Here is a 14,894-nt window from a genome sequence, read left to right as displayed (position 1 = left end):
AAATATGAATGTAATTTACAGAGCCATAATAATGTAAACACTGAATACTGATCTAACCAATATCACAGTTCAGTAATATCGGGCGGATGGTTAGTAAAAGAGATAATTTCTCACTTTCCAAATGGGAAGTAAACAGTGCCAATACAAGAAAAAAATCAAGAAATAAACACAATTTCAAGATATGGAGGTAAACAACAGATAGAGTCGAAAGTGGTTCCTCTTAGAGAGGAAAGGAAGGGGCAGGGAGAAGGCAAAGGACTGCTCTTTTTCACAAGCTTTATAGAAATTTTTGACTCTTTTAAATTATATACATCCATAACTTCGAAAGAAAAAGATTACAGCTATATCGGTCCTTAACATTATTTTTTCAAACCCCCATACCACTTAATTAACAACATTCTGCCCTCAGAAGGGGACCAGGGGAAAGGGTTTACTCGCCTCTAGAAGGATTCATATTAGCTTCTTTTGTTTCACCTTAGAAACTAACTCTTGCTCTACCAACCTGGAATCATCAGAAGTCTTTTTCTAAAATAACAGCAAAATATCGATCAACCAATTTTCTTTTTATTTCTTGTTTCGTGAGCCCAAGGAATACGGTATCCACTCAGCAAATGCTCTCTACTGCTTTCAAGTAACTGTCCACCGACTTCTCAGGAACCCAGTACCTGCCTTTAAGAGCAAAGGCAGGAAAGGATATCATAGTGTAACCACCCCCAAACTGGTGACGTCTTTGTTAAAACCTCTAAGTACCTCTTCTTTTCATTCTTCTTCAGGAAACTGATATTTCACTGCCATCAAATAAGTGCCTAGAATTAACTAAGATGGCCCTTTGACCGACTAGCTCTAACTCAGAAACGTTATTCTACTTGTTTTGGGTTAAAGGACTATGTCTTTCTTCACAAAATACAGCACTTAAAATGAAATAAGCAGAACATTTTAGAAGAATTTCAAATAAAAATATAGTTTCACTAAATACATTTTCAGAATCAACTTGTTAATGACTCCTTAATTACACTAGAATAGGCAACAAAAAAATTCTTTTCCAACTGAAAATAACAAGGGCAATGCAGTATGGTTTCTGGAAAGTTAAAATCCTGTATTCTGAGACTTAGTTTTTCATTAAAAGTCCTTCTTACTTTTCTGTTGTTAAAATGTAATTTCTGGTACAGCCACATAGAAAAACTGTTTTGCAAGTATCCACTAAAGTTAAACCAGATGTAGTCCCAGCCATTCCTCTGCTGCTATATACGCACCTGAAGTAAGTACTCATGTTCACCAAAAGCCATGTACCAGAAAGTTCATAGCAGCCTGATTCATAACAGTCCTAAACTGGACACTACCCAAATGTCCATCAATACTACAATGAATAAATAAATTGTGGTATATCCACACACTGGAATACTACAGTATATAAATAAATATATACAAATTAAATAGTATATAAATAAACCTACAGAAAAATTGAAATAGTACAATTAACAGCCATATGTCTGTCCTTCATCTAGATTCACCAGTTGTGAACATTTTGCTACAGTCATTTTCTCCCTCTCAGTTTCACATCTCATCCCTAAAGGATATTCTGCTACATAACCGAAGTATCACTGTCAGACCTAAGAAATTTAATATCAATATAATATTATTTCACATATGGTCCATAATCAATTTCTCTAACTGCTTCAGAAATGTTCTTTATAGATTCTCTCCATTCCCCAATCCAGGATCCTGTCATGGACCCATGCACTGCATTTGGTTGTCCTATTTCCTAAGTCTCCTTCAATCTAGTATACCACTGTCTCAAAAGGGTCTTTTAAAATTTATTTATTTTTGGTTTTTCATGACATTAACAATTCTGACCCAATCGGTTTTTAAATGTTCCTGATACGTGAAACCCAAAAGTCTACACACAAATGATTTCTATTTACTTAGTGTCTTCAATCTTTAGTAGAGCAGAGGAACTGAAATACTCTGTATCCTAACAGACTGTATGCAGGTGAAAAATAATGAGACAGGTTAGTTCAATTTCATACACAGTTTATGATCATTCTGCTGTAACTCACCGCTGAGTCTGAACAGGCCACGGGGTCTGGTTTGGCGTGGGTACTGAATTCGTGGGACTCATTAACATAGCACTATAGATATTGGAAGCGACCACAAGTATGCAGAGAAGTATGGGCCCAATGATTGCTCCTTCCAGGCCCAGGTAGTACGCTCCACCAGCCACTGCCAAGCCTGTTAGGTAAGGATGGCCACCTCTGGAATAAAGAGCACACAGATTACTCATGACTTTTAACAAACATAAACCTTGGAGTAAGTCGGAAATACATTCTCTAACACAATGTTCATTCTGTAATACACCTGCCTTTTGATTGCATTATCAGCTTTCTTCAGATTACCTCAATGCAGATAACAAGATGCAAAAATTTCCTTGCCTACATGTGTGACGTTTGCCTTTTTATAGGTCCAGCAACTGAAGGAGTGAAGTCAGCAATGTTAACAGGTACCATTACAGAGCTGTCTGAGGTGGGTTAATGTCAGCTTAGGACTCGTTATATAATCTACCTGTTAGGTTTACCTCCATCTAGAAAAATTAAGTGGGCATAATTAAGTATGTAGTTCAACTAATTATGCTTTTTTTATAAAGATGATAACAATACAATGACATCCCTGTTATTCATAAGTTAGACTTCTAGCAACCTCCTAAAATACAGATTTTAACACAGGTAGTGATAAAAGGCCTCATGAGGAAAATATTTGACAAAAAGCCCAAGATTTTTATTTCATAGGAGAGTCATAACTGTCTTCCAGCTTATCACAGTGTCACTTACATAACTGGAATGAAATAAGACACAGGCAGACCTCAGAGATACTGCAGGTTTGGTTCCAGACCACCATAATAAAGCCAAATCTCACAATAAAGTGAGTCACACGAAATTTCTGGTTTCCCGGAGTATATAAAAATTATGTCCACACTGTACTGTAGTCTTTTAAGTATACAATAGCATTACATCTAAAAATATGTACATACGTTAATTTAAAAACACCTGATTGGTAAAAATGCTAACTATCATGTAAGCCTTCAGCAGATTGTAATCTTTTTGCTAGTGGCGAGTCTTGTCTCGATAGTGACGGCTGCTGACTGATCAGCGTGATTGGTTGCTGACGGCAGGGGCAGCTGTGGCAATTTCTCAAAACAAGACAACAATGAAGTTTTGCTGCATCCACTGACTCTTCCTTTCATAGATGATTTTTCTGTAGCACGCAGTGCTGTTTGAGAGCATTTTACGCACCACAGAACTTCTTTCAATATGGGAGTTAATCCTTTCAAACCCTGCTTCTGCTTTATCAACCAAGTTTATGTAATACACTAGATCCTTTGTTGCCATTTCAACAATCTTCACAGCATCTTTACCAGAAGTAGACTTCATCACAAGAAGCCACTTTCTTGGCTTATCCATAAGAAAAGAAAATTAAAGTTTTATCATGAGACTGCAGTAATTCAGTTACATCTTCAGACTCCACTTCTAAATCTAGTTCTCTTGCTATTTCCACCACATCTGCAGTTACTTCTTCCACTGAAGTCTTGAACCCCTCAAAGTTATCCATGAGGGTTGGAATCAACTTCTTCCAAACTTCTGTTAATGTTGATATTTTGACCTCCTCCCATGAAATACGAGTGTTCTTAATGGCGTCTAGAATGCTGAATGCTTTCCAGAAGGTTTTCAATTGACTTTACCCAGATCCATCAGAGGATCTGGGTAAAGTCTTACATAACAAGACTTGAAAGTTGAAATTACTCCTTGAACCACAGGCTGCAGAATGGATGTTGTATTACAGGCATGAGAACAACATTAACCTCATTGCACATCTCTATCAGAGGTCTTGGGTGACTGGGTACATTGTCAAATAAGCCAAAGTATTTTGAAAGGAATCATTTTTTTCTGACCAGTAGGTCTCAAGAGTAGGCTTAAGATATTCAGTAAACCATGTTGCAAATAGATGTGCTGTTATCGAGGTTTTGTTGGTTCATTTCTTGAGCACAGGCAGAGTAGATTTAGCACAATTCTTAAGGGCCCTGGGATTTTTGGAATGGTAAATGAGCACTGGCTTCAATTTAAAGTCACCAGCTGCATTAGCCCCTAGCAACAGAGCCAGCCTGTCCTTCAAGCTTTGAAGCCAGGCGTTGAAAGTCCTAGGTGGCATCTTTTTCCAAGAGAAAGTTGTTTCGTCTACATTGAAAGTCTGTTTAATGTAGCCACTTTCATTATTTCTCTTTAGCTAGACCTTCTGGATAACTTGCTGCAGCTTCTACATCAGCAGTTGCTGCTTCACCTTGCACTTTTATGTTCTGGAGACAGCTTCTTTCCTTAAACCTTACGAACCGACCTCTGCTAGCTTCAAACGTTTCTTCTGCAGCTTCCTCACCCCTCACAGCCTTCACAGGGTTGAGAAGAGTTAGGGTCTTTCTCCAGATTAGGCTCTGGCTTAAGGGAATGTTGTGGCTGGTCTGATCTTCCATCCAGAATACCAAAGCTTTCTCCGTATCAGCAAAAAGGCGGCTTTGCTTTCTTACCATGTGTGTGTTCACTGGAATAGCACTTTTCACTTCCTTCAAGAACTTGTTCTTTACATTCACAACTTGGCTAACTGACTCAAGAGGCCTAGCTTTCAACATACCTTCTTCACTAAGTTTAATCATTTCTAGCCTTTGATTTAAGTGAGAGATGTCTGTCTCTTCCTTTCACTTGAACACTTAGAGGCCACTGTAAGGGTATTAATTGGCCTTATTTCAATATTGCTGTATCTCAAGGACTAGGGAGACCCAAGGAGAGGGAGAAGATAAGGGAACGGCTGGTTGGTGGAGCAGTCAAAACACATACGACATCTATCAATTGTCTGCCATCTTATATGGGTGTAGTTCATAGCACCCCAATACAATTACAATAGTAACATCAAAGATCACTGATCACAGATCATCATTAAAAACATAATAAAAAAGTCTGAAGTATTGCAAGAATTACCAAAATGACACAGAGACACAAAGTGAGCAAATGCTGTTGGAAAAATGGTGTCAATAGACTTGCTCAACACAGCGTTGCCACAAACCTTCAATTTGTTTAAAAAAGAAAAAAAAAGCAGTATCTGCGAAGCGCAATAAAGTGAAGTACAATAAAATGAGGCATACCTGTAGATTACAGCAGCACAGCACACTGATAATAACATAAGACCACTGACATAAGAGGGACTTAGAAATAAGGTATATCTTGTTTGTTTCTAGTTTCTAAACACAGATGATTAGAACAATTTAGTGAAGGGAAAATAACTAAATACCTTGGAAGGATATCCTGTACTGTATTACAATTCAGTAACATTTAAGGTGAGCTAGTCTTCAGGAAAGCAATAAATTATATTTGTAATTTATTTGTCTTCTTCATTCCAAAAAGGATTTAGGGCAATATTCCACGTTACACTATGTAAGCAAGCATTTTCCCTAAACAATACATTTAAGGAAAATTTTTAACAAAAATGCTTAAAGCTTAAAAAAAGAAAAGTGTGGGAGCTTTTAAATAAAAGCTTAATTTATTACAAAATAAAATAAAGCAAGTTACGTAAAATTTTTCATTTCCTAATGATGTTGGTTAAATAAGGCGTTACTTTATTATTAAGATAGAACTATATCTAAGTCTTAAATTCTAGCTAAAAACCCTGATATAAAATTTACAGCAAAGTTTAAAGAAATGAAAACACTTAACTATAAATCATGTAACTACTCTTACGGTTTAAATTTCAACTATTAAATGTTAGTTAAGCTCACTATGAAGTTCTCCTGTTATCTTTAAGTTTTAGGCAAAGAAGTTCCCCTAAGGCTTGCTTATGGAGTTGCTTGTTTCTTGTTGCTCTGGAACTTTGGGGCTTCTTAGTTGTTCTATATCATTTATTTTCTATTTTAACATACTAGAGAGAAAACAAGGTAGCATATGACTGGTCTCTTCATAATTTCAAATTAACTGAAGGGTCCTCTTCCTGTAAACTTAGACCCTGTCTACGCTTATTGTGATGAGTTTTACTTAAAGAAAATTTAAAATATTAACTATTATGATAGTTTCAGTGGACCATATTCTGAATTTGAGTAGCTAAATAAAATTCAATATTTGTCACATCCTAGATTGTAATAAGCAATGTTAATCTGGATACGTGACTAAATGAGAATCAGCTTGATTTACTGAATGCAATTTCTAAGAGACATCAAAACCTACAAAAACAGATATTTATTATATTGCCAAAGTTTGGCTTCTGCCTTAAATTTAATCTGCATTCATCATAGAACCATACTATAATATCTAAAGTAAGAAAGCACTGCTTGTCAGATACGAACTTGATGAGGTTTCACTTTACGTGGAAATCCTCAAACTTAGAACCTAATAATGTGTTTCTCTGAAAGCAAAAAAGTTCTGAAAATAACTACTAACTTGTTATCGTACTTAAAATATTTTTATTTTGAAGTATGTACAGTAATTCTTTTTTCCTAGATTAAATGTCACTAAACCAGAGGATTATTCACAATTTTTAGTCTCATATATTGTAAATAAAACTTATAACAAAATAGCATACCTTGCAAATGATATTAATTAAATTAAACTTTGATGATATCAGTGGGATCACAAAAGATTACTTCACTGAAAATCCTACCACCAGTCCTTTCTCCCATGCCCAAAAGGAAAAAAATAAAATCTTCTTAAAAAAGGCCAAAGAAATTCCTGGATATGATTCATCACCAACTTCAGAAGTTCTATGGAATACTTACCCTGATATATCAGAATAGATGGCAGTATCTACAAAGTATGTCGGCAAGAGATGAAAAACCAACAGTAAGATGGCTTTGCATCCTAAGCCTTGTGTAAGCCACAGGTCTAGAACTGCAGGTACTGCTGCCCAGTATGTGCCTAGAAACGGCACTGCTCCAAGGATTGCTGCTAAAGCTAATAAAGATTAAAAGAAGAAAAAGCAACTTATCATCAGCAAAGCAATAACAAGACAGCAGAATCTAATCACTAGCTCCTACTACTTAAAAATTTCCACCAGAACAAGTTAAACAAATACAAACTCAAATTTTAGGGGAATGATATGCCCTGTTTAACTGAATCTGCTAGTTGAATGAGGTCCAAGATCTTCAAACTGGATCATGAAAATCCTTCTGAAGTGTGTGTTTACTTCATGAATCTGTTCTTAAGCAACAAAATTTTAGTGTCCCACAGTTGTTATTCTCAATCAATGGTTAGTTAATACGTATGCAGGTGGCCCTCCATATCCTCAGATGTGGAACCTGCAAATACAGAGGGCCAAAGGACCTGAGCATCCGCAGAATTTGGTATCCTCAGGGGGTCCTGAAACCATACCCTCAGGGATACCAAAGGACAACTGTACAGTCCTATGATATAACTATAGAGCACTGGTCAAATATTTGTACTGATTCCAAAGCCAAATCAGAAATTAGTTTCTAAATCTCGGATAAGAACGTATATTCTTTACCTTGCTTCTTTCTAATAAAAATGAAGTGTAATTTCAATAAAAACACCAAAAATAACCCTGCTAACTGAAAGACCTTACTTTACACTCATCCCTTTCCAGAACAGTATGATCAGTTAACAAATAAGTATTTGTTATTTATGCAGTGCTTCCTATGTGCTGGGTATTGTTTTAACTACTGGGGATACAGCAATAAATAAACATTCCAGATCATATTTCTGCTCCTAATCTGGACTAGATTAGATCTCAAAATTTAGCACTTTAAATTTAAGGAAGCTGACAGTATATGTAAAATGGCTTAATGTTCCTTAAATAGAGGACAGCAGAAGTTATGATACAGTTGTTACCTGATGGTATGAAGACAATATTGATGCCAAATATAGTATGAGTCAGCCAGGTGTATAATCCGTAGAAGCCAGCCATTTTGAGGGAAGCATCAAACACCCCTCTAGAACGTCCAAAGATAAAAGGGAAAGAAAATAAACACAGTATCATACTGTGATTCAGAAAAATCAATATTGCTAGGCTTCTGGCTACTTTATCCAAATCTGATAATAGCTTCAATTTTTCCAATGGCCTGAGAATGCTTTTTTCATTTTATTTCAGAGAAACATAAAAATCTTGTATTGAAAACTTGAAATAGATTTACTAAACTGTTCTTTAAATTTCTCTAATGAAAAGATAACTGAAATAAAACACCTTAAAATACCCTATTCACTGAAATAACTCATCAACTCTTCACTTCTAAAGCAGATCGCTCACCACCAAAATAAATAGAAAGAAAAATAAGTGTAAATATCTTATTTCTGAGGATGTAGTTAAATCTGGAGACATCCAGGCTGTGGCCAGCCCCCCTCTTTGGGAAGAGCAAGTGAGGAATACTATAGCCGGTACTTCATCAGTCCTTCTTCTCGTTAACAAAATGCTCCCACACATCTTAAACCATGCAACCCAACCTACAAAGTAACTTATAAAAATGCTATCAAAGAATGCAGGTCATTGGGTGAGAATTTACAAAAAAAATCTTATTAATTCCGAAGTAAAATCAGAGAGGAAAATACAAGAGGTGTAAAAACAGACACACATATTCCGTGATTAATAGGAATGAAAATACGCAATCTCAGGTACTTCATTTTTGCTTTTCAGTTGGAAGATTAAGGTAGTACTGTATAAGGAGGAGAAATAAGGAACTGCTCAGGGAGAGCACAAAGGCAGCAAATCTTAAGTTATCCCAAGGTATCACAAAGTTACAAAAAACAGGAATCTGTGGGGTGCACGGGACGCACGCTTATATACTCATGAGAGAAGGAAAAGCTGTTTGTGATTAAAAAAAGCAGAGACGGTGGCAGCAACGTAACACTGTACACACAAAAGGACACACCAAGATTTTCCAAAGCATCCCAAGAGGTGTACTGGGAGAGTAAGTCAAACTCTGGAATCCAGTGACTCAGTCATTTCACAGGGTTCTGAGACATGCATTTGGGGACAGAGTGGCTCTCAAAATTGTGAAACCTTGTCATACCGACCAGCAGCTTTCACTGAAAAAAGTGCCATAGGCTCTCTAATAATAAGGACACAGGCTAAAGAGATACCAAAAGACTTAAAGTAAGGGAGATAGCCCACAGGAAATATAAAAGATCCGAACAGTAACTGATTAGAAGACATGGAAGACAAAAAGAACATGAGATTCAGGTTTTAACCTGAGGGAGAAAGAATGGCAGTGTCTCAAAGTCATGGAGAACCCCAGAATGGGCGAGGACATGGAAGAAAAGGGAACATGTTTAGTTTGGGCAGTGTTAAGTCGAAAAAGGATGATGAAAATAAATACCCTGGAGGTAGCTGGAAATAAGAGACAAGGCTTAATAGCGACCTTGGGACAAGAAATTTGAGATACACCAAATAATCATAGGATAGGCTAAGATATCCCAAGGGGCAAGCCTAGAAAGAATGGGGCAATGAGCTCTGTTCTCATAAGGGACCTAAGGACAAAGATACGCCAGCCAAAGAGATAATGAAATCATTTCTCTAGTAGAAAGAAAATCACTAGAGTACACTATTCCCAAAGAGCAAGGGAGAAGGAAGCTTTTGAGAATGAGGGAATAATATCAAATATCACGGAAAGATTAATGAGAACAAAGTCTAAGAAAAAAAGTACAGAATCTGACTAGAATGGGGAAGGGGGGCTGGTGAGAAAAGATATAGATGTGATATTTTGATCAAACTTACGGTGTTTTAAAAATTTTAAGCCAAAAATAAGTTGACATCAAAGTGCAATGGAAATGTAAGGCCAGACACTATCACATTCTTAGAGGAAAACATAGGCAGAACACTCTATGACATAAATCACAGCAAGATCCTTTTTGACCCACCTCCTAGAGAAATGGAAATAAAAACAAAAATAAACAAATGGGACCTAATGAAACTTAAAAGCTTTTGCACAGCAAAGGAAACCATAAACAAGACCAAAAGACAACCCTCAGAATGGGAGAAAATATTTGCAAATGAAGCAACTGACAAAGGATTAACTTCCAAAATTTACAAGCAGCTCATGCAGCTCAATAACAAAAAAACAAACAACCCAATCCAAAAATGGGCAGAAGACCTTAACAGACATTTCTCCAAAGAAGATATACAGATGGCCAACAAACACATGAAAGAATGCTCAACATCATTAATCATTAGAGAAATGCAAAACAAAACTACAATGAGATATCATCTCAAACCAGTCAGAATGACCATCATCAAAAAATCTAGAAACAATAAATGCTGGAGAGGGTGTGGAGAAAAGGGAACACTCTTGCACTGTTGGTGGGAATGTAAATTGATACAGCCACTATGGAGAACAGTATGGAGGTTCCTTAAAAAACTACCAATAGAACTACCATACGACCCAGCAATTCCACTACTGGGCATATATCCTGAGAAAACCATAATTCAAAAAGAGTCATGTACCAAAATGTTCATTGCAGCTCTATTTACAATAGCCAGGACATGGACGCAACCTAAGTGTCCATCAACAGATGAATGGATAAAGAAGATGTGGCACATATATACAATGGAATATTACTCAGCCATAAAAAGAAATGAAATTGAGTTACTTGTAGTGAGGTGGATAGACCTAGAGTCTGTCATACAGAGTGAAGTAAGTCAGAAAGAGAAAGACAAATACTGTATGCTAATACATATATATGGAATCTAAGGGAAAAAAAATGTCATGAAGAACCTAGGGTTAAGATGAGAATAAAGACACAGACCTACTAGAGCATGGACTTGAGGATATGGGGAGGGGGAAGGTAAGCTGTGACAAAGTGAGAGAGTGGCATGGACATATATACACTACCAAACGTAAAATAGATACCTAGTGAGAAGCAGCCGCATTGCACAGGGAGATCAGCTAGGTGGTTTGTGACCACCTAGAGGGGTGGGATAGGGAGGGTGGGAGGGAGGGAGACGTCAAGAGGGAAGAGATATGGGAACATATGTATATGTATAACTGATTTACTTTGTTATAAAGCAGAAACTAACACACCACTGTAAAGCAATTATACTCCAATAAAGATGTTAAAAAAAAGTAAAATATTTATCATAAACCTTGGACATAGTAAGAATTCAATGAATCTTAACTGATTCTAAAAAAAAAAAAAAGAAAGTGCAATGGAATACCACAACTGAATCACCCCTCTAGGTGGCAAGTAAGCAAAGCTCAATCCAAAAAGGACCACACGTAGGAAAACAGTCTCCTTCTAGCTCTGGGAATATTGACTGTTGGTAATATTCTCACTAAGGCAACTTTTAAGTAATTTTGTAGACCCTAAATGCACTACCTATTGTTCGCAGTAACTAAACGTTTTCATGTATCCCAATGAGGGAAGTAAAGACAATATATTTCCCCTACCTTATGATCTGGCACACAGTTTTTTAGAAAGCAGAGAAAAATCTTCTAATAATTTACTAAGAGAATTTTTTAACTCCTTCAAATTCCTAGCCATTTTTTCTCCTCTCTTTCTTCTACATAAGTTTTATTGAACTATAATTTACCAACAATAAAACTCACCAACTTTAAGCATATGATTCCGTGGATTTTGACAAATGTATACAGTTGCCTAACTACCACCAGAATCAAAATATAGAACGTTAGCATCATTCCCAAAAAGTTTCCTCATGCCCTGTTATAGTGAATCCCTCCCTGAGCCCTGGTCTCTGACAGCCACTAGATATGCTTTGTCACTACAGTTTTGCCTTTTCTAGAATTTTGTACTAACAGAATCATACATTACGTACCTTTTAAAAAGAAATGTGGTAAAATATACATAACATGAAACTTACTATTTAACCGTTTTTAAGTGTACAGTTCAGTAGTGTCAAGTACATTCCCACTGTCATTACACAGCTTTTGGTGTTTGGTTTCCTTAACCTAGTACAATGCTTTTGAGGTTCATCCACACAGTAGTTTGTTCCTTTTAAATTGCTGAGTAGTATTCCATTATCTGGATATACCACAATTTGTTTATCCATTCACCAGCTGATGGGCATTTGGGCTATTTCCAGTTTGGGGCTATTGTGAATAATGCTGCTATGAACATTTAAGCACAAGTTTTGGTCATATGCTTTCAATGCTTTTCAGTAAATGCCTTAGAGTGAAGATGCTGGGTAATATGGTATCTGTTTAACATTTTAAAGAAACGTTAGCAACTGTTTTTATCTCTCCATTCAGAGAAAACCTATAGTCTATGGACACCCAGCCAGAAGTTACTGCCTGCTACATCACACCACATCTCCTCAAGGTGTAAGGCTTAAACTTCATACTTATGGTATTACGAGGGTGGATGCTGGCAGAAAGAACAATTCAGCTCATGAAAAGCTAAATGACAACGCATCTGGAGTCCCCAGTAACTGACCTGACACACACTTGGCGCTCAATAACAGTGGCTATTATTGGAGCTACTGTTATCAGGTATCAAGTTCACCAGTCTCATATGCATGTAGCATACAGTCTTCCTCCACTATCCACCTCAATCTTTTTTTTTTTTAATATTTACTTATTTAATTTATTTATTTGGCTGCATCGGGTCTTAGTTGTGGAACACGGGGTCTTGGCTGAGGCATGCGGGATCTTTCGTTGTGGCGCACGGGCATCTCTCTAGTTGTGGTGTGTGGGGTTTTCTCTCTCTAGTTGTGGCACACGGGCTCCAGGGCATGTGAGCTCTGTAGCTTGTGGCACGCAGGCTCTCTCATTGAGGCGTGTGAGCTCACTAGTTATGGCGCACGAGCTTAGCTGCCCCGCAGCATGTGGGATCTTAGTTCCCTGACCAGGGATCGAACCCGAGTCCCCTGCACTGGAAGGCGGATTCTTTACCACTGGACCACCAGGGAAGTCCCAATCTTTTCTTTTGAGTGGAAGAATATCTGCGTGTGCTCCACCTTCTAAGACACACCTCTTTTCAGTGACTCTTTAAAGACTGAGAGTTGTTCTCTAACTACATCTCCAGGCTTTCCCAGCACTCAGCAGTTGGAGAATCAAATTCAGAAGACTCAGGAGGCTCTTTTCCTCCCCTCTTTCGGTAGCTCAGTTAATCTGGCTCAGCAGGCCTGATTTAGCTCAACAGATGAGACTGACACCAACCCCTGAGCTGGAGGCTCCCCCTTTCTAACAAGGCCACATCCTCACTCAGAGACCTTCCACTGTCAGACAGTCCTATAGATGTTCCCCTGCCCCGTGCCATATGGAGACTGTTACAAAGCAGGGGTCCCCTCTACTGAAGGCAGGCCATAGCGCATCCCATCCAGTTAGGCCTCATCTAAGCATACCTCTCTGTGAATAAAAGTTCCAAGTTGATACACAATCAGCTTTTTGTCTAAGTGTAATTATACTTGTATAATTATGACACATAAAGGTCTGTGTGTCCCTGCCTCGTTTACACAACTACATATCTAACTCCTCTGTACCAGAGACCTAAATTGACTTCAAATGATTGGTTAGAATTTTAATTCGTAACCAGCGCTCTGTGTTTACCCTTTATAAACTCTGAGATGAAACTGTTGTTTTCACAAATTTTTTACTTCTGCTCTCAGCGCCCTCTCATTTCTGACCGAAAGAGTATTTGTGTTACTTTTCCAAACTGAGTGAGAGAGAACTAGCCAGCCAACTCAGGATTTCATCAGATGACTTGCTTTTAATGGAGTGAGACTTGAAGCAAGGACATGGGTGGGGAGAATGAAAAACCATAGTCAAGAAGCTCTGTGCCCTCAGGGTACACAGGGCCCTAGACCACAAACAAGTAGGAAGCACAGTCTAAGGGAAAAGAAAGAAAAGGAGAGTAAAGAGTCCACAATCAAATTCTGCCTACTCCTGACATTTCCTTACACTGGTTCTGCCCTCTTTTCTTTCTAAAGGTCAGACAGGAAGACTATTAGACTATCATTCCCCAGGGAACAACAGTAGTCTACCCTCACTGCCACACAGTGCACCTCAAGTAGAAGGTGAGCTAGTGGAGAGGGCAGGCATGTTCAGAGACCCCGCGTATAAAATGACCAATCAGGGATCCCTTCATTACAACCCCCTCCCTTTCCTGATTCACTAGCCACCCCAGAGACCCAGCTCCACAGTAAAAGGTACAGAAACTTGGTTGACACTGGATTTCCATTCCAGAGGGGAATGGTCACGCTGTGCTCGCAGACCTAGCGTGCTGGTGAGGGGCTCAGGGAGAGCTGCTCCCACAGACGCCTTCCATCCCCACTGGAAGTAACTGTGAATCACACACACAAGCATACGACCATGGCATCACATTAAATCGTGTGGAGTCCTTGGCAGCAGTAAATACTAATTCAATATTTTTATTTAATTAACATGTTGTTTTGTGTCTTTGACAGTGCCTACTGATCGTGGATACTTACTCTAGTGCTAATTTAAAAAATCAACAAGAGGTTGTTTCAATTACATTCGCAAATAGCAAACATTTGTATCTCAACACTAGTTCTATTATGAGCCTAAGTTCATTAAAATGAACTTAGCAATTTTTAAAGCACCACAAAGAGAAACTAAATACAAGACAAAGTTTTTAAAAGTCATTTCCCTTGGAAGCTTGAAGCAAAGGTTTAAGCTTATTAAACTGATCTTTAATCAAGTAGGTTAAAAAGGCATTATATTTACTGACTTGGTTATTATTTAAGAACTCTACTAATTTTAATTTTCCCAAACATGCATAAGAGATTCTGCCTCTCTATTTCAGCGTTAGGAGATCTCTTCAAATAAATGAAAATATATTTTCTTACAGCTTTAAACTCTTCCTTATACATTTTAATTTAAACAAATAATGTTTATAACCTTCAATCCACAAGAATTTCTTTCTAATGAATATTTAATATTTCCA

General features: G+C 37.6%; 1 protein-coding gene across 3 annotated transcripts in view; it reads right to left on the bottom strand.

Moving 5' to 3' along the window:
* The window catches only part of TMEM245 (transmembrane protein 245), a 103,541-nt gene that overhangs the window by 14,265 nt on the left and 74,382 nt on the right, over window positions 1–14,894 (bottom strand). Inside the window, exons 14-17 of one of the 3 annotated variants that reach the window (XR_009519814.1) lie at window positions 7,872–7,972; window positions 6,803–6,977; window positions 2,058–2,252; window positions 503–669 (exon numbers count right to left, since the gene is read on the bottom strand). Coding sequence is in view for 2 of the 3 variants with exons in the window: in XM_060014363.1 (XP_059870346.1) it covers window positions 2,058–2,252; window positions 6,803–6,977; window positions 7,872–7,972 (471 nt within the window). In the remaining variant the exon portion in view is untranslated. Of the gene's footprint in view, window positions 1–502; window positions 670–2,057; window positions 2,253–6,802; window positions 6,978–7,080; window positions 7,322–7,871; window positions 7,973–14,894 lie in introns of those variants that run through there. The other 2 variants (XM_060014363.1, XM_060014365.1) reach the window with 2 other exon arrangements.

Source organism: Delphinus delphis, chromosome 6 (assembly GCF_949987515.2).
Source record: "Delphinus delphis chromosome 6, mDelDel1.2, whole genome shotgun sequence".
Taxonomy (NCBI): domain Eukaryota; kingdom Metazoa; phylum Chordata; class Mammalia; order Artiodactyla; family Delphinidae; genus Delphinus; species Delphinus delphis.
The sequence above is the reverse complement of the archived record's forward strand: the minus strand, read 5'-3'. Positions and strand labels throughout refer to the sequence as shown.